This window comes from Microtus pennsylvanicus, chromosome 18, assembly GCF_037038515.1.
Source record: "Microtus pennsylvanicus isolate mMicPen1 chromosome 18, mMicPen1.hap1, whole genome shotgun sequence".
Classification (NCBI taxonomy): Eukaryota; Metazoa; Chordata; class Mammalia; order Rodentia; family Cricetidae; genus Microtus; species Microtus pennsylvanicus.
Window position 1 is genome coordinate 5810063 of NC_134596.1, and position 26297 is coordinate 5836359.

At 41.6% G+C, this 26297-nt stretch overlaps 1 protein-coding gene across 1 annotated transcript in view; it reads right to left on the reverse strand.

Moving 5' to 3' along the window:
• The window catches only part of Slc17a6 (solute carrier family 17 member 6), a 41448-nt gene that overhangs the window by 8011 nt on the left and 7140 nt on the right, over nucleotides 1-26297 (reverse strand). The window contains exons 4-8 of the mRNA XM_075952526.1: nucleotides 10975-11089; nucleotides 9834-9921; nucleotides 8637-8723; nucleotides 5096-5238; nucleotides 1424-1573 (exon numbers count right to left, since the gene is read on the reverse strand). Of these exons, the coding sequence (XP_075808641.1) occupies nucleotides 1424-1573; nucleotides 5096-5238; nucleotides 8637-8723; nucleotides 9834-9921; nucleotides 10975-11089 (583 nt within the window). The remainder of the gene's footprint in view (nucleotides 1-1423; nucleotides 1574-5095; nucleotides 5239-8636; nucleotides 8724-9833; nucleotides 9922-10974; nucleotides 11090-26297) is intronic.

A 26297-nucleotide genomic window follows, 5' to 3' on the forward strand; every position in this document is an offset into this window, starting at 1 on the left:
TGATTCAGGTGTTTTCAGCTAATTGGAGACAGGAAGATCATGTCATTACCGCCACTTGGCATCTCTCCCCACCCCCATGAGTCCTGGCTTTATTAATAGTCTCCGCGTGTCACATTTGCCCTAGATTGTGAAAATGGACTCACACCTCCAGCAGTCTTTGTCGAGAGGTGTGACACTCTCCGAGGTCCCAAGTCTGCCCTGCGATGTTTGATCAGCTCCAGGGAGAAGAGGCTGGTCTACAGCAGCCATTCTTCTCAGGGAGAAGGGAGCTGTTTCCTTAGAAACGGCCACTTCAGAAGAGCTCTTAGGCCAGCCACTGCCCGGCTTAGGCTTTCTCTAGCCCAGCTCTCAGATAGCCTTTCAAGTAGAGACACAATATGAAGAGCCCGAGCCCAGCTGGACTTATGTAACAACACAAGGGGAAATGGCAAGATCACTGCCAGCAAAGATAAATGGATTCAGAACTCAGCAGAGAGCTGCACACAGAGCTCAGAGCTGGCTCTCAACACTGACCTGCTAAGTGTGTGGCTAGATGTACAGGTCCCCTGATGTATGACACTGTACAGGGGATTGAAACAGAAATGAGTATGTATGCCGTAAGTGTGTAACTAGTTAGTATACCTTTAGGTGATTTCAATAATTACCCTCAGTTCTGTTTTGCCAAGTCAAACAGGAATGATCATAGCTATCCGTCTGGTCTACCGGATGAGGTTATTCGTGAGTAGAAAAGAAACTTCTAAATTTTCTATCCCTACACAAAAGGAGTGTTTAAAGTTGAGTTCTCCATTATAGAAAAATCTGGAAATACTTTTATTTCTGTACCTATAAACAAATTGTCTTACACATCGTGTGTGTGTGAATTGGCAATACATGATTTTTTGTCTATACGTACAAAACTGCATATATTTGGGGGAGAAACGCAGTGCTACGTTTCTGAATAAAACAACGTATCCTATAAGAGACTCAACAAATGAACAAAGTATAAGGACGTTTTCAGCTTTTTTTGTTTGCTGTTTCTTTCAACTGGACAGATCTGAGAACACAGAAGGAGAAGATGCTGATAATAACCGAAGCACAGTTCCATTAGAATGGGTTGTCTTTTTTTGTAGCAGCTTGCTTGCCTTGGACTGAAAGTCGTACTCTTTGTGTGTAGGAAAAGGGCTGCATCATTGCTCAGATCCACTGAGATGTAAGCTACAGGAAGGCAGAGATGGGACTTTTTTTGCCTGGAACCCCAGAAATAAAGAGATATTTCTAGCAGGGAACAGAATAGAGTAAGGGACACACACACACACACACACACACACACACTTTCCAAAAAGTAAATCATGAAGGTTTGAAGACAAAATTTTGGCTAAAGGAAGGAATATTCACTTAAATACAGACATTATCCAGTATTTTAATAAAGTGAACTTGTACATACTTTGCTGATTTCAAATCCAAAAACTTCCTCAAAATAAGCTGGTTGACTGATGAGCAGTAAGTAAAAGGTCCAACTCCTACAGAAGTTTGCAACGATTATCGCATAGACGGGCATGGATGTGAAAAACTTCCTCCACGGGGTCTTGAATTTCTGGAAGCCCAAAGAGAGTGTTACTCTGGCTTAGCATTTTTGGACTTTCTGCTTTCAGGAGCATGGCCTGGAACACGAGTATGGGATGAGATGGCAATGACAGCTTTCCAGTTGACTTAGGCGTGTGAATAATCATTAAAAGAGCAAACACAACTCCAGTCTATTCCTCAGGTTAAGCAGTCTGATTTTTAAAGTATGCAAAATCCATATACAGAGAAAATAAATTCCAAAATTGTGGGTTCTAGTTAAATAAGATTTTAAAGCAGTTCCCCCCCCCCAGTAAAATACTGCCAAATCAATGGCTTCATGAAATCTAAAATCTTGAAAGTTGAATGTACTTGGACAAGAAAGAAAATAAAAGAACATGTTATTGCCCACCCTCTCTGTCGCCGCGACCATCATCTATCTGTAAATTCCCTTGACAGTTAGTGGAGAACTATACATTTTATGACACTGGGGTATAAGTTCCAGAAATAGTTCTGTGGTGTTGAGATTCACCAGGTACAGCCCAGGACATCATGGCCAGCTAATTATGACATTTGAGTCTCTTCAAAATAAATACAAAAATACCTGGGGATGATTTGCTGTGGTTATAATACTTTTAAAACTAAACCTCATGCACTTAATATTTTAGACTTCAAACTATCATAATCACAAATACTTTCTCTTGAAGACCAAAGCTGTAGCTGCCAAAGAAATGATCTCCCAAAATAACCTCATTCACTGTTAATCATGTCCTTGCCATGCAGGAAGCAAATTTTCTCAACAACTTTGGTAATTAGTCCTGAGTGTCGAACCCCATAATTGTTAGTATTAAACTGTCTGTGCTCAGATATTCAAAAATCACTTAAAACATAGAATAGCAAGAACTCACGTTGTGGTGATCAGGAATGTATGTGACACCAGAGACCAGAGAGAGAGAGAGAGAGAGAGAGAGAGAGAGAGAGAGAGCTGTACTAATAACACAGAGTAAGCACTGCAGCTTTTGGTAATGCTTGCTTTGTGAGAGTATGATAAGTAAGCGCCAAGGGATAGGTGTTTTTGTTTTAATCCGATATGTCACAAATGATGAAAGTACTTTACACATAAATAAAAATGGCCAAAGACAGGAATGTGTGCATTAGGATTCCTCCGTGTGTGGAATGGATAAGATCAGCAATGTTTATTCTACTGGTAGAGTATGTCTTTGCTCATAGCAGAATTATCTTCCCTGAGACTGTATTCCTCAAATGGTAAAGCATGTCCCCAACATGAAGAGGAAAGTATTAATTTTGTATAAATATATTTATTTTTTACATCATTTATTTTTGATCTGGCTGCTGATCCCCTTGCTGCTGGTCAAAAAATGCATAGCATTCTCCTGTCCACCTGAGCATGCATTGCTCTGGGCTCCTTTAATTAAGAAGCACCCTGGGCTGCTGTCCCTGGTACTCTTGGTATTCTCTCTTCCCTTTTTAGTTATCTCTCTGGGGCATTTTGAGTGCTCTCCATGGGAACTCTCTGGACACACATTTCTGGGGCAGTACAGCTGCTGATGTCAGAGAGCCATTGTTGGCTGTGTTAGCAATATTCAAACAGAACAACTGTGACCGTGCCACCTGCTCTGTCAAATGAAGACATTTTAATAACTTGAAGTACAAGTTCTAACTCCACTAGAAAAAAATCCTGAGTGAGGTAACCCAGTCCCAGAAAGATGAACATGGCAGGTATTCACTCATAAGGGGATAGTAGCTGTAAAGCAGAGGATATTGAGCCTAGAGTTTACGATCCTAGAGAAGCTAAGTAACAAGGTAAACCCTAAGAAAATCACACATAGATCCACCTGAAAAGGTCAAATAGACAAGATCTCCTGACAAAATTGGGGGCATGAAGTGCGTGTTGAGGGAGTAGGGAAGGCAGAAGGGAAAGTTGAGGAAGGAAGGAAGGGGTGAGGAGAATTTGAGGGAACTGGATAGTTGAGATGGGGTAAGGACAGATGAGAGCAAGGAAAGAGATATTTTTAATTGAGGGAGCCATTATGTCACTAGCAAGAAACCTGGCACTAGAGAAATTCCCAGGAATCCACAAGGATGACCCCAGCTAAGACCTTAAGCAATAGAGGAGCAGGGGCCCCAACTGGCCTTCTCCTGAAGTCAGACTGATAAATATCGTAAATATCACCCTAGAACCTTCATCCAGAAACTGGTGGAAACAGAAGCAGAGACCTGCATCGTAACACTGGACTGAGCTCCCAAAGTCCAAATGAAGAGTGGGAGGAGTGAGAATATGAGCAAAGAGGTCAGGATCATGATGGGGACACCCACTGAAACAGTTTACCTGAGCTAAGGGGAACTCACCAATCCCGCTGGATAGGAAAGGAAAAAACATAGGACCAAACTAGTCCCTCCGAATGTATATGTCAGTTGTATGACTGGGGCAGACTGAGGGACCACTAGCAGTGACTGCAGGATTTATCCCTACTGCTTGTACTGGCTTTTTTGGAACCTATTCTCTTTAGAGGGATATCTTACTCAGCCTAGAAATAGTAGGGAGGGCCTTGGATTTTACCCAAAGCAATGTGCCTCACCCTCTCTGAGGAGTGGGGGGTGGGGTGGGAGGATAGGTGGAGGAGATGGAAGGAGGAGCGGGAGAGGGAACTGGGATTGGTATGTAAAGTGAAAAAAGATGGTTTGTTTTCTTTTAAAAAAAATAATAAAAAAGTGAAAAATGTATTTTGAAAAGAAAACAAGCTCTAATTCCATTTGATCTTATTTTAATTTTTTTTGGAAGTGACAGGAACACATGAAACCTAGTAAGAAGAAAGATAACGTAAAGCAAAGAAAACCAGCCTACAAACCACAATCCCAGAGAACTTAGACAACAATGCAGACACTAAGAGAGACATACAGAGATCTGATCTACATGGGAAGTAGAAAAAGACAAGATCTCCTGAGTATATTGGGAGCATGGGGACCTTGGGGGAGGATTGGAGCGGAGAGGGGAGAAGCAGGGAGTGGAGCAGAGAAAAATGTAGAGCTCAATAAAAATCAATTTAAAAAAAAGGAAAAAAAGGCAATGTGGTAGAGGAGGCGGAAATTCAGACTGTGCTGTTCCTCTAACCCACTGGTTTTCAACCTTCATAATGCTGTGACCCTTATTACAGGTCCCAGGTTTTGGTGACCCACAACCATAAAACTATTTTCATTGCTACATCATAACAGTAATTTTGCTATCATTACGAACTGTAATGTGTATATTTTTTAGAGATAGAGGTTTGTCAGAGGGATAACAGCCCACAGGTAGAGAACCACTTAACCCATCTGCTTTTCTTTGAAAGTGAGGAAGATAGCAATCATCTGGAAGACCATGGAGAAGGGATGGGAGTGGAAGAAAGAGAGAGAGAAAGAGAGAGAGACAGAGACAGAGACAGAGAGACAGAGATTGGTGCCAAGCTTTTACTTAAAGATGAACTGTAGCACAGTTAAGCCAGGAATGTGGGGTGAACAGCAAAATTAGGTATAGACGCCATAATGAGATGCTTACTTCCATTGCGCCTAACAGATTCGCGCTCTCTCCAATGCTCTCTTCTATGTACCTACGTTCTTCGTCCGTAATGGTAGGATGCTTTGCAGGACTCTCGTAAGACACCAGAAGCCAGAACATGTACCAGACCATGCCAAAGCTTCCTGCAAACAAACAAACAAACAAACAAAGGATTAACAAGGAGGGGATCCAAGACAGTCTCAGAAATAGAGTTAACAGTTAAAGGTTGAAGAGACACAGTAATCTCCATGAGGATAATTTGGTTTGGTGTGGGCCCTGACTTTAGCTACTGCTTCCTGTCCTCTGTCTCTGGACATCAGGTTTCTCAGAGTCTGGAACCATGGTTCGTATCTTTGTCTCTAGTTAGGTAGTACTGATATCCAAAGTACTCACAAGCAGCTACTACATGATAGAAGTTGGGAGCTTAGTCACGCATCTCATACTCTGTTCCTGAGCTGTCCCAGGCTAGACACAATGCCCGACAGTGGAAGAATAAGGAACAAGACCAAGTTATTCATTTTGGAGGATCCCATAGAGTGAGAGGTGAATCCTTTTCTTATTTACTCACAGTTTTGAAGTAAAATACAGAAGAGTTTGCTAGCCTAAATGACCACATTAGATGATTATAGACCTCCACGACTAATACAGAAGCCCTTCACATGATGTGCCCATACACTGGGTACACTAGTTCAGACTTCATTGACTTTTTTTCTTGGACTGGTAGGTTACATTCCTGGACCATAAACTGTTTTCTCTCCCTTCCAATTCTCTTCTTAATTTATCACCCTCACCATGAATGTGTATTCTTGCTGTACACTACAAATCTGTAAGCATTAACAGGAGGAGGAATTCCAAGTGATTTATCCTGCATTCCCCACTACTGGCCATGCATTTTTCTTTCAGCCTCTCTTCCTTGTCCCTTGGGTACCAATCTGAAGGCTCCTGAGCTCACTAATGCTTCTTGCTTCTCTGCTTAGTCTCTAAGACATCTTCCTTAATGCTGTCCATAGCTTCTGGTGTTCTCTCTTCCCTTTAATTACTGAACATGGAAACAAATGTGATTTGAGGCCAGATGTTGTGTGAATCTCTGATAGATGCAGTTGCTATGGCAGGATTTTCCTAGTCTAAAATCTCAACTGTGTCATTCGTTGATTGCATAAATCCTTGAAGAACAGACCACTCCAGACATCCACTATAAAATGAAAAAGGTTTTAGTTTTGTGAATCAGGGTCATGCTGCTTTATGCTGTAGCCTGACCTCTAAGTCGGAATCCTCTTGCCCCAGTGTCCTAAGTGCTGGGATTTCATGGTGTACTACAAGGCCCAGTTTTGGCACTCACACAAAAAAGGAGATGCTGTTTACACCTCAAAGGGCAGTGGGCGTCACACACTGAGCACGTACTAGCTGAGCATTCCATACCTTGACGCTCATGCAGTGAGTTCCTCTGATGTGTCTGTCTAGCATGCCTGGAACTGCATGTTATGCTCACTAGTTGAACTTATCAAACACATGCTGGGTGTCACTCTCTTCATCACTACCATGGACCAGAACCAGATTCATGACCTGTGTCCTGAGCCACTTGGGGTTTGTGTAGCTCTTAACGTCTTCCATTTACTCTACTGTCCAAGGTTTACCACATTAATATTTAAAGCAAAAACAGAATGTTTTATTCAAGATCCAGTTTCTGTCACAGACAGCAAGCTAGCATGCTTTGTATGATTTTTCAAATATCCAATGGTTATCCTTTGATTCATAATCAATGGTAAATATTAAATGAGATTTAAGGAGACACAAAGGCATACTTGAATTCGCATTCCTCTTTTGCAATATATTTTTGTTGAAAATAATTTTTCCTTCCATTTTCTGATCATAGTTTCCACTCACCCGACTCCTCCCATATCTTCCCCACCTTCCCACTCACTCAACCCCATGTCCTTTCTTCCTCTCTTTAGAAAACTTCCTTTCAACATTAAGAAACAACTAACATTTGAGATGTGTCTATGACTTTAGAGTCCCAAAATACCTTCAAGTAATTCATAAACTAAGCCAAATCAGGGTGGCAAGTAGCCATACAAAGTACAAACTGTGTTGAGTCACAGACCCTTGTGAAAACCTAATGGAAAAGTTCTCTCTAGGGGCCCAGTGAGATGGCCCAGCAGATGACGACAACTTTTCTAACACAGCTGAGTTCCAGTCCCAGAATTCACGTGGTGGAAGGAGAGAACTGACTCCAATAGTTTTTTGTCCTCCATACACACGCCTTGGCATACATATGATACACATACACACACATGTGCGTGCACTCATACACACGAGAGAGAGAGAGAGAGAGAGAGAGAGAGAGAGAGAGAGAGAGAGAGAGAGAGGCAAACACATAAATGGTTTACACTACAGAGCATTCACAGATCCAAAAAATCTATCCAATTACCCACATCTTCTTTACCCAAAGGTCAACCTCTCATGATAAAGCACTATTTGTCAACATTCTCTAAGAAGATGCATTTGCCATTTTGAGACTATTTCAACACAAGAACAAGTGGTTGTGGCCAAACTCAGAGGCAGCCAGACACCGCTCTACAGCACCACGTGTTTAGTCTTTCAGATCCTTGTGCCCACACCCAAAGACGGTATTAGACACCTTGGAACGAGAACCTCCAGGGCAATCTGGAAAGCCTTCAGCTTCCTACTAGTACATCTTCAGTAGGATATCTTACTTTCAGTGTGGGAATTCAATGGATTTGATTTCTTTTTCCGTGAATGGTTATTATTGACATTGTATCAAAACTGATTGATGAATTAGCAGGACCTCCATCTTCCTGCCGCACACACCCATTCACCCTGAGGAGGCAGAATCAAGAAAGTGGCCAAAAAACAATAGTAGCACGGTTAATAAAACTCAGAGACAGAAGTGGGGGTTCAATTCACAGGTAAGAAAAGCAAAGCAGCCATTGGTTCTTATCTCAACCTCCGTCCAAAAAATGGCGATTCTGCCTCCAGCAATCTTAGAAGGAGCCTGAGAGTGTGAGCTGTCTCCTCCTGTCTTATATTCCCCGTTAGGGCTGGGATTAAAGGAATGTACCACTGGGACTAAAAGCATGCACCACCCGGTATCTATGGCAACTGGTGTGGCTATTGGGATCAAAGGTGTGTGTCACCACTGCCTGGTCTGTAAAGCTGACCAGTGTGGTTATTTTATTCCATGATCTGCAGGCAAGCTTTATTTATTAAAATACAAATGAAACGCACTACACCTTAACCCTCAGAAGTTTCTGAGCAGGAGCCTCTTTTCCCCCCCCACAATCAGAAGCACATTACTTAATATCATATCAGACTCTTAGTTAACCACATTATTGCTCTTTAACACAAGATACAGCGATGGCGGGAAAGTAACAGGTAAAAGCTTTCTTTTCTCTCTTCAGAACATAAAGAGTATTTAAGCTGAGATAATAAATAAATAAATAAATAAATAAATAAATACATTGTAAGCCATCAAGTTCATCTTAGCGTACACATAACTCTATTGTAAACACATGTAACATACCATACACATAAAATACTGAAGACCATCCGGTGTACTGCACGAGGATCCCCGCTAAGGGCATTGCAATGACCGCTCCAGCATAGGAACCTAGAGGGGAAGAGAAGGAAAGTAAGGGAGAGCAAAACAAGTTTTCTCCTTGCATGTGCCAAGACTGGCTCACACAAACACATACAACAGCGTCATCCATGAATGCACACACACATGCACTCTACCCCAGCAAATACATATTCACCCTATGCATCCTTACACAAAACCACAGGACCACACCTCGGATCACACCTAAGTAGCTAGGGCATAGCAAATTTAAAGAGCTGTAGCCGGGTGTGGAATGGAGAGGTGATTAAAAGCACTCATTGCTCTTGCGGAGGACCTGTGCTCTGTTCCCAGAACCCACACAGTGACTGACCACCATCCATACCTCCAGTATCAGGGGATGTGGCGTTTTTTTTCTGACCTCTGAGGGCACTAGACACTAGGTCCACTTACATACATGCAGACAAATATTCCAACGTCAGAAAAAAATTAACGAATCTTTTTAGAAAGGCATGTATTGTCTTGCACATAGCCATGCAGTTTTATCTTTGCATAGTGTTTTCTACTCTTATTTCAAAACTTATCAAAAATGATTGTGAAAATAGTATCTCAGATAGAGACAGAAGCTAGAATATTTTAAAGTCCATGTCTTAATGTGTACAAATTCAGCATTTACAGGTAATAACATTGCTGATAGTTTATTATGGGTGGGTTATTTACAGTAGCTCTGAATTTTAAAGTGAGCTTTATTGTCTCTTGGTTTAGAAATGAAAATTTTCTTGCCTAACTATCCGGTACTCAAAAAAAAAAATCTTTTAAGATGACCAGGCCTTCTATCTCAGCACTCAGGAGGCAGAGGCAGGCATATCTCTGTGAGTTCAAAGCCAGCCTGGTCTACACAGGGAGTTTCAGGCCAGTCAGTTCTACATAGCTATCTCAAAAGTAAGAAGTAAATAAACAGGAATGAAACTACCAATTCATGTATTTGAAAATTTGAAAATGGTCCAACTTCTAAAATAATACAAAGCACAATGAAAAGCTGGTTTAAAGATGGCAGTGAGAGTTACAGAATTAAAATAGTTGTCAAAACCCAGATACTTTATCAAACTTTAACTCATTATTCATTCCCTAACTGTTAACCCACCACAAGTGTGCGATGCTCACCACAAAAGGAGGTGGTAGCCAACCTACTCCTTTCCAAAGGAGGGGCCCACTTGCTCCATATCCCATGACAGGCTGGATAGGTGACACCCTGTAGTGGGAAAACAAATATGTCCACTTAGGATGCAGGGGCACTTGGAAATTATACATCCCCTCCCCAGAGCCTGATTCTAATCAGATGGTACCAACAGGCTCCTACTGAACCCATGATTCCATCTGAGACATTTTTGCCCAGACCATGACTGCACACAGCCTCTTCAGATGACCTCATCTCTTAGGCTTTTCTCTCACCCTAATTCTCTTATCATTAAAGCGGGAGATAAGACTCTCCCCTAATCAGTTTGCATGCAATTCTAAATATCTTGTGAAATTTGGACACCTTTTGTGAGGCACTACATTGAGTGGTCCCCAAATACAAGGACCCTAAATCAGAGTTCAGCTATCTAGAAATTGACATTAACAATAACTGGCCCTTTCTATAATTTGCATTCTATCATATTTTATGTTTCCATTTTGAAAGAAAAAATGATCCTCTTGAAGTCTATATAATTATCTACTTCTATCACATTCCATGTAGAGAAGGGGCAGTTTATAGGTCAAACTTGGGTTTTTTAAAGACGTTCCTTCGAAGTCTTCAGGATACTTCATCAAGAACCGATTGTATAGTTACATGACTAAGAATATGCTAAACAAACACATCAGTGTATTAAAGGAAAATGGACACAGGATAAAATTCTCAAGGAGATTGGAGGGATGACTTGGCAGTTAAGTTGAACCCAAGCTTCCATCCACAACAGTCTCTGACTCCAGCTCAAGAGGATCCAATGCCTCTGGCCTCCTCTGGTACCTGCCCTCATGTGTACATGCTCACATGCAGACATGCACACCTACACATAATCAAAACATAATTTAAAAATTAATTTTTCAAAAAATGCTATTAAGTCCTAGGGATATAGTTCATTGGTGGGGAGGGGGGGCACTTGCCTGTTCAGCATGCATGTATAGAGCCTTGGGCATGAACCCCAAATAGATTGATCCCCTTACATTCCCATGCCTCACTTTTTATTTTAACATTGTGCATTTCAGTTAGCATCTCTTTATCCACGGAGACAAAAGTGAAATGATGCCACCCTGTAGTTCCTACCTCCACAAGCCCTTGCAATATCCTAACAAAGATGACACATCCGTAATGCACTCTGGCTGCCGACGGGATCAACATATTGAGGGTCGAGGTGAGCAGTATTGCAGCCCCAAAGACCCTGGAAGACAGAGATGGGAAGACATGGGACTCAGCAAGACTTGGACAGCCCAAGACTCCTTGGGTCAACTCAAGTGGTTAAGAAAAACTACAACCAGTTTTAAAGTAGATGTTCTCCTAACAGAAGAAAATAATTCTTATGTAGATTGCCTAGCTGTCATGGATGAATCCTTGAATTACCTTAAAGTTACACATTATTTGATGTGCAAACAAACAAATGAACAAACAAACAAACAAACACAAGAATGGGCCAAAAGCAATCCTAGTTCAATGCTCCAGACATCACAAGGTTGGATCTCATAGCAGGTGCTTATCTTCCTTAATGTACCAGTGTCAATTTTCTCTGTTTTTCTTCCTCTTTTTCTTCACTGTGGGATACAGAAGTGAGCAGATTTTGTCTGAAGTACACCCACAGAATCATATATCCACAATAACTGAAGAAAAGGGAGCAGAGAAAAATGTAGAGCTAAATAAAAATAAATTTAAAAAAAGAAAAAATCGGATATAAAATTGTTAAAGTTTTTTTTTCTTTTGGAACTAAAATTCTCGTTTAACTTAAAATCACTTATAAAGATTCTGTACTTTTCTCACTAAGAGGTAAAACACATCAGTGAGAATGCCAGAACTGGCCCCTTGCAGAGAAGTTTGAGGAGCACACTCTTCCCAAGGCTCTAACCCAGTGTCACCAAGTCACACTTGAATCTTTCCATTCAGTCTGGCTTGGTTGCCTCATTGATGCTACAATTTTTCCAGAGATGTATTCAATATTCAGAGATGTATTCAGTTAAAGTCAAACATCAAAGCAGATAATTTTACTTTTTTCTTTTCTTTTTTTTCTTTTTTTAAAGAAAACAATCTTTTTTTTTATTATATATACCAATTCAAGTTTCTACTCCCTCCCCTCCTCCCATTCCTTTCACTTATCCCCCCCCCATCCGCTGCTCAGAGACAATTAGATGCATTGCTTTGGGGAAGGTCCAAGGCCCTCCCTACTATAGCTAGGCTGAGCAAGGTCTCCATCTAAAGAGAACAGGTTCCCAAAAGCCAGTACAAGCCCTAGTGATAAATCCTGGAGCCACTGCCAGTGGCTCCTCAGTCTGCCCCAGCCTTCCCACTGTCAACTCCGTTCAGAGGGACAAGTTTGAACCTATGCTTGATAATTTTCTTAAGATCTGTAACCACATCTGCCTTCCTTTCCTCCTCACTGGAGATAGGTTAACCCCCCTCATGCAAACACTCTGCCGCCTCTTGCCTCAGTCATGGCATGTTCCATTTGGAGTCAAAGATGATGCAGTATGCTACACTTTGGGCTGGGCAGCTGTAAACAATTCTGTCTGGTTGTTCAGCACATTTGCCTTCTTGTAGCTATTTTGGGATAATCGGGATTGAATTTGCTTTCTATGAGCATAACTTCCTGCCATGACCTTCTCTCTGCTGCGAAGAGTTTTAAAATGGTACTGTCCATAAATTAGTTGGAAAGAGGTGAATTCTTATACCTCTCCTTAGTTTGGAATCTCGAGTTCAGGACTACTGACATTCTGGAGGGATAATCCTCAGTTATTGAATGTTGGCTTATGCATGAACTGATGTTTAATTCCATCCTTGAGCTTGACCCAGTAGATACCAATGGCATTCTCCCTCCCAATCCCAACAGACAATGTCTGCAGCAACTATCAGATATCATACAGGCAACAAAATCAGCCCCAAAGTAGAATCAGTTATAAACTATTTGTTGAATGCCAACCACAATCAGAGCTAAATTTAAATCATGCTAAGACCTTACAGGCTGTAACTCCACAACCACTAAAGGTCACATAGACACAGGTATTAATTCACCCACATCATTCCTTGTAGGCGTCCTTTACTACAGAGTCTTTCTATATCCTAGAGTGTTTCTGCTTCTATAACCACACAACAATCTCTGAATGCTTCTAAGTTAGGAATTCCCCCCAACTGTCATTCTAAACATTATCATTGTTTCTGGAACGACACTAACTTTATTCTAACTTATTAGGAGTAAAGTGTATCAAACTTTTTGAAGGTAAATGAGATTAGGATCTTATTTAATTTTAGACAATTGCTAGGCAACTGAGTATCAAAGTAATTGCATTTTGGAGCAGCAGGAGTCTTACCCTGTGTGGAAAGCCTTTGTGCTTCCTCTTGTCACTCTGCCAGGGCTGATGATGCTTTTCCACTCACATTGCACCTGTGTACACTGCTTCAAACCCTTGCTTGGCTGGATATAGAGACGTGTATTGTACTCAGATAGGGGAGGAAGATTCTCAGAGCACTTGCTATACTGCCTCTAACTCTGATTTCAGCTAATCTTCTGAAGAACGGGCTGCCTGAGTTAGACTTTCTTTTCCTCCCCTCATTTCTCAAATAAGGAAAATGCCTCAGAAAAACTGGCAAAGGAAACAGAAAGTAATGAGACTGTGAAGTGAACCTAGGCCCTGGCTCTTTTGATAAGGTTATTACTGACAATCAAGAAGCCTGAAGAAGGCTCAGAGTGTACCAGGAGAAGGAAAGAGAAAAACAAGGAACCTGGACAAAGTCTAACAGAAATACAAGGGAAATCATATTCTACTGAGGGTGACCAGGAAGCTAAGCTTTCAAAGAAAAGCCTCCTGTCCATGTCTTGGACATGAATACAACAAAGGCAGAAATTGCAATAGGAAGGAATGAATCACATGTGCTCAGAATTAGAAGTGGTTGTATTATGAACAATCATACATATAAGCCTCCTGTCCTATCCATGTTTTTCAATCCTCTTCAGTCACCATCTGATCTGTTTTCTTGGGTCCCTATTACACTGTACCACATCTTTGGCCATCTTCAATGATGCCCTGTTTCCTGGTCTAGCCATGTGTCCTATAGTGGTATTTTAGTCAAAGATGGACTATCTACTATTTGATTATGTTGCCTAGTGCTGAAGCCATTTTTTATTTGTGTAGGTGTGTTGTCTGTTTGTAGGATGATAGTGCCAAATCATGCAGTTCTCAGACATCATCTGCTAAGGCATTGCACATGCACAATACATAGTAAATTATGTATGTTATTCTTTAAAGATGTAGCCCTTGCTTGATTGACTACACTCTAGGGTGGTGTAGAAGGTCCTTCTATCATTGTGTTGCTTTCATTGGTTAATAAAGAAACTGCTTTGGGCCTCTTGATAGGGCAGAGCTCAGGTAGGCAGAGAAGACAGAACTGAATGCTGGGAGAAAGAAGGGTGGAGTTGGAGAGATGCCATGAATCTGCCAGAGACAGATGCTGGGAATTTTCCCCAGTAAGCCACATGGTGATATATAGATTAATAGAAATGGGTTAAACTAAGATGTAAGAGTTAGCCAATAAGAACTTAGAGCTAATGGGCCAGGCAGTGATTTAATTAACACAGTTTCTGTGTGGTTATTTCAGGGCTAAGCTAGCCAGGTGGCCGGGATGAACAAGCAGCCCTCACCTTGCAAGGCTGTATACCTGCTGGTATATGAATAGCACAAGTTGGACTGGGTGGGTTGGGGAGAAAAGAGAACACAAAGTTGGCTCTCTTTTGGTGGGAGAAGAGATGCATCTGGGAAGAAGTTAGGGGAAGGGGACAAATATGATTAAAGTGCACTGTACAAAATTCTCAAAGAACTAAGACAAAATAAAAATAAAATGTATGAAAGAGTTGATAGCATAGCAAGGAAGAAACTGTGAGGAGGAAGAACAATGGAGCAACAGAAGACAGAGGGTAGAAGGAAGCTGGATAGCATCAAAGCACATGGGATACGTGCATGGAGACTCATAGCAATATCCATTTGTTTACAAAATTAATATGTACTCAACAATCGCTGTTTAATAAACACAAAGGAACCATGCTAGAATTAAAATAAGAACATTAGTGTCGTACCATGGTTAAGATGGTTGGCTTCAACCCAGACCTACAGGGCCTGGGTTCAAAGGTCACCTTTGCCTTTGTCACGAAGAGATGAACCTAAAGTAGCTTGTGCATGGTTCTGTGCTTCATTCAGTATCTTCAAAACAGGGATGTCAACCAGGCTCAGTGATACAGATTTTTGATTATACACAATGGACATAGTAGAGTGCATCCTAAGCATTTAAGGAGTATCAGCTTATAGAAGGCGAGTGTGGAGCCAGTGAGTGGACATAGCTCCTAAGGTTGCTCTGGATGACAGTCAGGTGCCTGGCACACAAGAATGTATCCACCAGTATGAGCCAGTAAACTATAATGTGTGAATCGGCTCTAGAGTCTCATTTTAATCCATTGACAATGACATTAAAAAAGCTACTCCTAGGGCCACAGAGATGGACCAGAAGGTAAAGTCTCTGGCTGCCAAGACTGATGACCTGTCTCTGACTCCTGAGACTCACATGGCAAGAGGACAGAACTAACTTTCCCAAGTCTGCTCTGATTTTCACATGTGCCCCATGGCACACTCCCCCACAAATAAACAAACAGAATTTTTAGAAGAAGAAGAAGAAGGAGGAGGAGGAGGAGGAGGAGGAGGAGGAGGAGGAAGAAGAAGAAGAAGAAGAAGAAGAAGAAGAAGAAGAAGAAGAAGAAGAAGAAGAAGAAGAAGAAGAGGAAAAGGAGGAGGAGGAAGAAGAAGAAGAAGAAGAAGAAGAAGAAGAAGAAGAAGAGGAGGAGGAGGAGGAGGAGGAGGAGGAGGAGGAGGAAGGAAGGAAGGAAGGAAGGAAGGAAGGAAGGAAGGAAGGAAGGAAGAAAACTACTATCTCTAGTCTTCCTGTACTTCCTGCACAAATAGTATAATCAGCACAGGAAAAGCCTCAACAGCTCCTCAGGTCATAGACACAGAAAGCTGCGAATGCTGGCTTGCACTTGCTGGGTCATTTGTAGAATTCAGGCATCCTATCACTAAACTCAACAGTAGCATAAGAGCAGCAGCGGCGGCATGCTAAACAGTGCCAGAAGCAGAGAAGTTAACAAAACCTTTGAAAAACAACAGCCTTATTGATAGGTAGGTGGTATCAGCAGTGGGGAATGAGGATTGGAGTCTAGTGTACTCCCCCACCACACCACACACACACACACACACACACACAGAACTGTCCCTGACTGGGTTCTAAGAGCATCTTGAGATCACCATCCATCAGAACAGATCATTATAAATACAGTTGACATTTTGTACAGAAAGTCTAGATTTCAGTAAAGAAATTGCAGGTGTAGAGCTGACTGGGAAAAGAAGCTACAAACCAAGAAGAGTCCAGCACTGTGGAGTCTGGCACTCAGGCAAACATAATGATGGGTGAAGGACTTGCTAAAATAAATTCTGAGGCTCAGTGGGAATGTGTGGACCTGAGAACTGCATGTCTCAGAATCCCAGCAATCTTGCTGGTTCTGCTCTGAGCTTCACTGGTTTAACAGTATTAGGTAACCATACTCATCAGAAAAGGGGGGGGGGCATACAGAGGAAGGCCTATAGTATGGGCTTTCTTTCTTCACAGAGGACAGAAACAAGGAAAACCAGAAGCACATGCTGGAATGAAAGATGTCATGTTTGTGTGTCTGTGAGGGCCTGTGCATACAGGGGCCAGAGAACAACCTTGGATGTCTTTATGCAGAAGTCATTCATGTTTAGGGAGACAGAAATAGCCTAGAACTCATCACGTATGCTAGGCCAGTGGGCCAATGAGCAGGCTCCAGGAATCCACCATCTCTAGCTCCCCAATGCTGGGATTACAAGAGCCTACTGTTACACCTAGCATTTTTACCTGTGCTCTGGGGATCAAACAGGCCCTAATGCATGCAGCAAGCACTTTAGCAACCAAGCTGTCTTCAAGATGCAAAAATTAACACAAAGTAAAAGAGGATCAAGAGCCAAATTCTTCAGCTTGATTTTGCCTACGCTGCTAGTCAGAATGGCTAAATAGCAAGCATGTTTTGCTTGAGGTATTTACACAGGCAGACATTGTGCCAGGTAAAAGTGAAGCTGGAGATACAACTCAGTAGTGAAGAGCACTTGCTGTTCTTCCAGAGGACCCGAGGTCAGTATCCAGCATCCATGTTGGTGCTTGCAAGCACTGTAACTCTTGTTTCAGGGCATCTTATGCCATTTCTAGCCTGTATAGGTATGTATGTACACAAATAAAAGTCAGTAAATCTTTTTTTAAAAGAACATAAATTCAGTCATTACAGTGAGAGAATTCAAATACCAACTGGCTCCCTACAGAGGACGCCCTTGGGTGAGTGGTCATCACTGACATTTGGAGGTCTCGCTTTTTGCACCTATAAACGTACACACTGAAGCTCCAGTCAAGGGAGTAGCGTGAAGATTAAACGAAAGTGCTATGGAAGAGGACAGCGCTATTCAGAGAGCTAGTACTCCTCAGCCTCTTCCTCCCATAACAACTCTGCCCCAATTAGATGGTAATGCTATTTCAATGACTGCACAAGGCCCAGTGGTTTCATGTCACATTGAATTTCCAGAAGCATAAAGTGCGCAAAACAAATGTACTAGGAATACCATCTCCCATTAAGCAACACTGGATTGATTGAGATCCATTAGTCTTTTAATCGATGCCCCACCATCTCTCAAACATATAGGGAAACAAATAATGATATTAGGATGTGGATAACACTCTGTAACCCTCTACCTACCTTAATTCCTTAATTCCTTTCTCTCTCTCTCTCTCTCTCTCTCTCTCTCTCTCTCTCTCTCTCTCACACACACACACACACACACACAAAAAAAAAAAAAAGAAAAAAAACTACTTTGATTTCCAATTGGTCTTCTTTGACAGATGTCCCTAAAATTGTTAATGATACATTTTTATAAGACCCACTCCAGAAATTCTTTTTATCTCCATCACTTTCCACATTTGTGTCTTGGAGAATGGAGCCAGGGTATGTGCTTGTTCAAGCTATGTGGCACTTGTAAAATGTTCTGGGTAGAGGCATGTTCTTATGAAATGAGCATTTAATACATTTGTGCAAAGACGCTAACAAAGATGTACCCATGGCCTGGTGTGCAAGCAATAACCAACCTTTGCTCTTTGCACCTTCTCTGCCTTTAAACCAGTTGTTCATTTTTCTGTTTTTTGACTTAAAATTCTAGGCTGTAGTTCTAATGTCTTGTCAATTCTAGAAGACTGAACTACTTTCTTTAGATGGTTGCAGGTTACCAGCCCTGGATTGGAATCTAGGGTGTTCCTGATAACAAAACCTACAAGCATGGAAGCTTGAGTTCAATCTCCAGAAGCCAGAAAATCTAGGGAGTGGGTCTCAGAAATGTCATCATACCTATGGTGAGACAACAAGTGGAGACAGGCAAACGCCTCATAGCTTGTGGGCCTGTACCTTTATGTGAACAGATAACAACAAAGAGATAGTGTCCCAAATGCCACCGAGGGCGAAGACTGGCACCCAAGCCTTTCCTCTGACCAGACCCGCACTGTGATACGCATGCACCTTCACTCATGCACATGAGTGTGTATGCGCGCGCGCGCACACACACACACACACACACACATACATTTCAAGGAAGTCCATATAAACTGGGCATGGTTACGCAAGCCTTAATCCCACACTCAGGCAGCAGAGGCAGAAGGACCTCTTTGAGTTCAAAGCCAGCCTGATCTACACACTGAGACTCTGTTTCAAAACAATAACAACCACAAAAACAAACCAACCACATGATTAAGTTGAGAGAAACAGTGTGCTTAGCAAAGAACATCACTCGAAATCAGAGCTCCTGGGGTCACACCTGGCTCCATCTCTTAATCTTTGGTTGTATTACAGAAAGTAACTCAGCTAATTCTGGGCTTGTTTCTCTCATGAGCAAATGAAGTGTCAAGACACTCATCATACGGGGCCATATGAGAAAGGAAGACAAGAAGAACACACAAGTGCGGTTGTGTTTGCCTCTAATTCAATGTGTTCCTCTTGGGAAAAGCATGACAGCTAGGAAGAAGGTTTGCAAACTGCATTCCTTTTGCTTCCTACCCTCCTATAGCCCTGTAGAGAAGGGGGTAAATCCCCCTGCTAAGTAGCCAGTCACACACCTGGGAAGTTTCCTGAGCACACTTGCTCCCTCCTCCTTCCTAGAGCTCCTCTGCTCCAACTCAGAGGGGCTGACTCCACCTTTCCTTGCTTTTGACTAAAAGCTAGATTCTTCATAAAAAGGAATGTACGGGCTATTTTTAAGTGTGTATGCCTACCGGAGTTTATGTGCATGGCTTGTGTGCAGGAGCCCTTAGAGGCAGGCAGATCACCTGTGACTGGAATCCCAGGCCACCTTGAGGTGCTTAGGGTGGGTGCTGGGAGCCAATCCAAGGTGCTCTGCAGGAACAGCAAGTGCTCACAACTTCTGAGCCATCCACCTCTCCTGCTCCGTAAAAGCTAGATTCTTGTTTATATTTTATTCAACTGTGGAGTCTCTTTCCTTCTTCAGTGTTTACACTAAGTGACATTACTTTCTCAGGCATCCTCAGGCCAGGAACAGATTTTTTCACACCTAGGAACTGGATTTCACAATCCTGGTATTCTTAAATTCCTTTAAAGTGTGCTTTCAATGTTTTTCCATCAATCAAATGCATGTAACAACATGAAACAAGATAGTTTATCTAAGAACATTTTAATGAATTTGTGTTGCAGAAGAATATCAAGGTAATATGACTAACCAATTACATATTTATAAATTAATCTTTGAATTTGAATTTATATTCAAGGTCTTAGTTCTTTTTTTCTGTTTCCTTGGTAATCCTTCTAAATAAAGAAACTAATTTAATGTTGACTGTCTTTTTCTCTATGTGAGGGTGAAGAATGAGCAAGGAAATATTCGACTTTATATTAAAAGTATTTGAAAAAAAAAGAAAATTTACCTAAAATGAATGTTTGCCAATTGGATTGTAAAAGTCATTTTTCCACAGCATGTAAAAATGTATTTATGTTACTATCATTTATTTAAATGTATACTGGAATCCTAACTGTAAATAAAAGCTTCCAGTAAATACACATTTCGACAATGAACTAAAGAACTTTCTTTACTAAATACATTTATAAAATATAATAGAAATATATATTTAGAAAATATATATAATACAGATAGAAATATATATGTATATATAGTGAGATAGATCTAAATTAGACATTTTGTGTTGTTTAGCCTTCTTTTTGATAGCTCATAGCTAACTTCTAACACAGGAACCCACACATGGTACGGTTATCAGTCAGATAAGGCTGTGAGAAATTGAAGCAGAACAAAATGGAATAAAATTTATCAACTAATGTGTAATTATTTTCTTTGTTCTACAAAAGCATTAGAAACTTATGGGTGCTCTTAATTTTTTCAAAGCTCAATATGAGAATCTATGACATAAAATGAAGGACATTTGCTTATTTAAGTTTTTTTTCAAAATTATACGAAAACAGATTAAACTTGGTTTTCTCATTATTTCGCTCAAATAACACGGACAAAATGAATTCTGAGTCCTTTCAGGTGAAGAACTAATTTCTATTGTGTTCCTTTCCATGTTACACTTGTGAACATACACCCTACAGGCACTCACACACACACAAACACGCGCAGGCGTGCCTGCACACACACACACACACACACACACACACACACACACACACACACACACACTACTGCTATTTCTCTTTTTTTAAAAGCGTGTTAATTTTTTTTGAGAATTTCATATAAACCATTTTGATCATATTCCTTCCCTTCCCCACCGCTCCCCGCCCCTCCCCCACATTCCACTTTCCCTTATGCGTGGAATGATCACCCGCTCTACCGTCTTGCGCAGGACTGCTTGTGAATAACGAGGGGAGGAGACTCTGAGCCTCTACGGGGACCCGAAACCTTGCAAATGCCAACAATACCTACATCATAAGAGACCCATGCGTGATTACCATGCACTTCGGCTGCCAGGAGCGAGACGTCAATTTCTTAGTTTTATACATTTCTGTGATCTTCTGCCCCCAATACCCTGGAGAATCACCTGGACCCCAGAAAGATTTGCCCTGCAGACAGGAAAAACTGGTGGCTTGTCACCCTTGCAATGGACATCTGTCTTCCCTAAGTCAATCAACTTGCTGCCATTTGGCTTGTTACTTAAGAGGAGACTAGTGTTCTCACCCCAGGTGTGGGACTAATCCCCTCCTGCAGAGTTTGCAAGAATAGACTGATTCAGGCAGTTTTAATCTATTTAATCTAATCAAATTGGGGCCTGGGCCCCTCCCTTTGTCACATCTGATGCCTGTTCTCATATTTAAAAGAAGAAAAAAAAAGAGGATAGCACAGGCTGGAGGCAGCCCTCTGTGTCCCTTGGTACATCATTAAGTTGTAAAAATGACTTCATCACTCACGACAGAGAAATTAGACTGCCCCAGTGGTGGCATAAAGCAGCGGGAGAATTATCCTACCAGCTGCCTACCTGACTTTCCTGCAAAACGCCCCGCGCTTCCCCCACCCAGAAGCTGCAGTGCGTCTGCCGACTGGTGCAATGTAGAAACCAGAGCCGGGAGGGGGCGAGGGGTTTGTAGAATGGAGAGAGAGAAAGGCCTCTGTCAGCAAAGCACGTGCAAGTCCTTGGAGACTCCTCCCCGCTCCAGCCTATCTTTCCATCATTTATCTTGTGGTAAAGGGTATTTTCTTTTGTTAGAAAAAATAATAAAAGGCTCCATTACCCCAGATACCTAACCTATCGGGCTCACAATGGCAAAGCAGCTAGATGTGTGATCGGCTACTAGGTGAGTGAGATAGAAAAGCTAACCTTTGGCCACAAAAGACTGGGTACCTAGAAACCACTTCCGCCCCAAAGGATGGTGGTCCCCTGCAGCAAGCTCTTTGCTTGAAGTCTAAATGATTTTCTCATGTAGAAGAGATTGGAAATATTTCTCACTGAGGGCTAAGAAACTGCATCTGGAGGTTGACATTTTAGTGAAAGGGTAAGTAGAGACAGAGGAAGAGAAGAGTCAGACAAATAATAAATATATGGCAATTTGATACTGATAGATGGTAGATAATAGATGGATGGAAGACAAAAGTAGATGCTAGAAAAGAAAAAAAGACACCAGTAGATGCATACATAGATACAGAGGTTACAGTAGCTTTGTATGATTGGTGTCAGATCTTAGGAACTCATTCCCAGAGCTCATTCTGTTATGTTATTAGTTGAATATATCATTGATGCTTGATTTCTCAGAAGGAGAAAGACTTAGAAAAAATTGTCCAGGCCTAGATCTGAGATAATGTGAAGTTGTTAACCCTAAAAATGTCATTCATCTCTTTATAAAAATCAAACTGACAAAACATTCTTTAGAATCAGGAAGGCAAGAAAAAAAATCTACTGAAAGTGTTTTATTTTTATTAAGGAAAAGGCACATTGGTAGAAGTTCTAAGGCAAGCATTTGGATGTTTCATCTCCATGCTTTCTATTATTGCCTCTTTTACATTAAGAAAATGCATGGAGTTCTAGAAGAATCTTTTCTTTTTTGCACATAAAACGTCTAAATTTCTTAGAGTCATGGGACAATCTTCCAGGGGCCCAGCTGGGCAAAGGGATGAGTGAGTGGGGAGGAGAAATAAATGCCTCTTTTCTGCAGAAATTCAACCTATCCTCTGAGCCTATTGTGAAGCATGGAATCCATCTCTTCAGAGAAAAGAACAGAATCACACTGTGGCAAAGAAGTTTAGATGCCAAGACACCCAGACACACACACACACACACACAAACACACACACACACACAGAGAGAGAGAGAGAGAGAGAGAGAGAGAGAGAGAGAGAGAGAGACAGACAGACAGACAGACAGACAGACAGACAGATACACAGAGATACACACTTACAAAGAGGAACACACATACACGCAGAAGCACACACACAGAGAGAGAGAGAGAGAGAGAGAGAGAGAGAGAGAGAGAGAAGACAAAAGACACAGACAGACACATACACAGAGATACACACAGAGAGGAACACACATACACACACATGTACACTCTAGAGACATAGATAGACATGTATACACAGATATACACACACAGAGAGAAATACATACACACACACACAGAGAAAGAGAAAGAAACACACACTAGAGACACATAGAAAGACAAAGACACATAGACACAGACATACACACAGAGAGAAGCACACACACACATACACACACAGCGTGTATGCTTCTGCTCAAAAAGAAAAAAAAAACTATACCAAGGATCCCTTGGGCTTGTGATCTCTAATTCATGGATTTATCCCCGGATTTGAGGCATGACAGATTGGAGTCGTCATTCAAGGAGCAGATGGCTCAGTCTGAGGCTGTAAGTGAGCCTCACAATGGAGCCCACAGTGGGATGCAGAGATATGACACTCCTTGTAGAATAAGATTGTGCTCCTGCAGTACAGGAGCCTGATGGGGTCTCTTTGCAAGATGGACATTACCCCCTTCTTGGCTTTATATTTCATGTTTATTTCTGTAAAACGGGGGCCTGGGCCTGATGAACTCTGTCCAGCTTTAGCAGGACCCCTTGTCAGAGGAGAAGACCATGCTGCAAGAAGTACGGCTCGCTTTCTCTTAGCCAAACAAACATTTTAAAAATGAAAACCCTTTTCTTTTCTCCAGCAGAAGTCATTATAAAGACAAAACAATGCACTGTGGATTATCTTCCTTAGAGGACAGGAGAAGAGAGAAATGGCTGAAGCCTTCAAAGCAGAAGTCTAACCCCTAACTTCAATGAATTTCCCTAGATGTGCTTACCCCAGACTGGAACACAAAGATAAAATGCACAGAATTCCCAGCACTCTCTGCAGGTTTGACTCAAACTTCTATTTTAAAAAGAGCCACTTTCAAGTTTCAGGTGAGGCTTGTATAATTTTAGTGAACAATAATCTAATTCTAAATAATCAGTTTGCGAGAATTGATTTTTAAAGCAGAAATACAACACACGAACATGGACGTTACTGTCACAGTAGAAATAGTTCATTTACCTTACTGATAGAAAAACTGAATTTTAAGATTAATGATCACAGAGTATGTCCTTCATTTTTTTAAATTTAGGTTTATATCAGCAACAAGCAGTCATCAATTACATAGTTCTGAATACCTCCCCACATCCATTTGTACCCTCTCCTTTAGCTATCACGACAGCAAAATGAAGTAGGCACTTTGGTTTTGACAAGCACATGAAAGAAGGAAGACTCTTGAGCCTGGAAGTTATTAAGTAACATATTCAGGATCTTGAAGCTATAAGGTTTGGCTTTGGACACTAAATCTCATTTGGTTTCTTTAGCAAACATGCACAATGGTCAGATAATCTTCAAAATGGCAGAGATGTCATCATAAAAATACAAACAAAAAAGAAGCACAGATAAGACTCCAATGATGTAGCTAACCCTGTTGGAAGAAAGAAGGCATTGGACCAAGAGAAGAATAAGATAGCTTTGTGATCCTGCTGGTGCTCAGTGAGAGGTGGACAGGGTAGGAGCAGGTAGGGGAATGTCTGCAAAGGGTTTAAGTAATACTGGCAAGGACAGTTACATTGTTATACACTGAAAATGTTTCCACCAAATGTCCTTGGCCTCTTTTAGTTATATCTTCCCCACTCCCCCGCCGAAAAAACATCTGGTTATGGTCCTGTAACTAAACACTTGCCACAGCCACCTACAATAGCCTAGACACCGGACAAATACACGCCTGGGTGGCTCTACATTGTCAGCATCTAACCCACCATCTCAGGTGCCCTGTACTATTTGGAAGAAAACTGATTTGCCCCAACATTTTTATCACTGTTTTAAATAGGTCCTCATCTTAAAGCATTAGGGATTTTAAAAGGAGTCTCCCTTTGAAAGCTCAGCTTAAGGCCCTCCCTGGAGGTGACTGAAATCTTCTCCCACTGAGTGCAGTGACTCAAGGAGAAACAAAGGGAGGGGAGTGTAAGAAGTGCTCCACTGAACTGAATGTCTTCCCTCCTGACTCCCTCATCAGCTCCTCTTAATGAACAGGAAAGACTTAGAATTTGATCAATAAAATGACCCAGAGTCGGAATCCTGACCAAGAGCAAAGCTGTCTTCACTTATCAAGCAAATGGAGAAGTCCAATGTGCTGTTTATTTTCCATTGAGAAATGAGCAGAGAGCATAGTTAGGAGCTCCCCCGCCCCTGCTCCTCCAACTGTCTCCACACAGATCCTTCCTCACTAACAGCTAGGGCAAACACTTTCCAAAGAGCCTCTTTAAGGCGAGAGGGAAAAGAAGCTATCCTCTGTGCCCCGGGGAATTTCAGCCTAGGAGGAGGAGGAGGAGGAGGAGGAGGGGGGGCGGAGGAGGAGGAGGAGGAGGAGGAGGGGGGGCGGAGGAGGAGGAGGAGGAGGAGGAGGAGGAGGAGAACGGGGAGGAGCAAGCAGCAGCGTGAATGAACAGGCTGGCAGCTCTCTAGTTGCAAAGACCTGCCCCATGGTGTTTTGCCATTTCTGGGAAAAGAAAAATAGCAGGAGATATTCATTTTTCCAATCAATTCTACAAGAGTGTCATGTATCCGTGTGTAGAGAGCTTTCTGGGACAAACTCTTACGTACAGTTTCTAACGCCAGATGAACATTCAAAGCATATTTAAAAACGGACGCATCTGGTTGGCTGCATTATTTATGATTTTGATCATCTTCCCTTAAGATAGGTTTTGCTTTTTCTTATTGATCAAGTATGGCTTTTATCAGTAGAAAAGAAAATGTCCTCGCCATTTGGTCTACTTTCACAGGAAGCTTATGCCTGCTCAGGAGGTTTGCTGAATTATCAAACTGGAGCGAATATGTCAAAGCTCTGAGAAGTGTGTCTCTCTAAATCTGTATCTTCCTGATACTTTGCTACATTGTGAACTTCCTCAGACTGGTAGGGGTTAAAATATCATGTTTGGAGGTATGGAGTCTGTCTTTTGAATATCCCTTTAAAGGTAACAACAATTGGATCCAAATTAGAATTCTAAAGCTTCCAAGTTTTTCCTTTGAAGAAAACCCCCCTGCAATCTGGTACCTAGTCAGCCGCTCATCCTTGGTAAACGGGACTCCAAAGTTTGCAATAAGCTTGCTTAATAAAATAAAATAAGTCGGAAAAACCTGTTTTTCTGCTGTCCCAAACAGGAAAGACTGGAATCCTTGGTGTTTGTTCCTGACAGGAACTCCTTAGCCATTTACCTTTTGCAAGCAGACAACTCAGTCCGCCACAACTCTCAAAGCAAGGTTATCGTAATTATG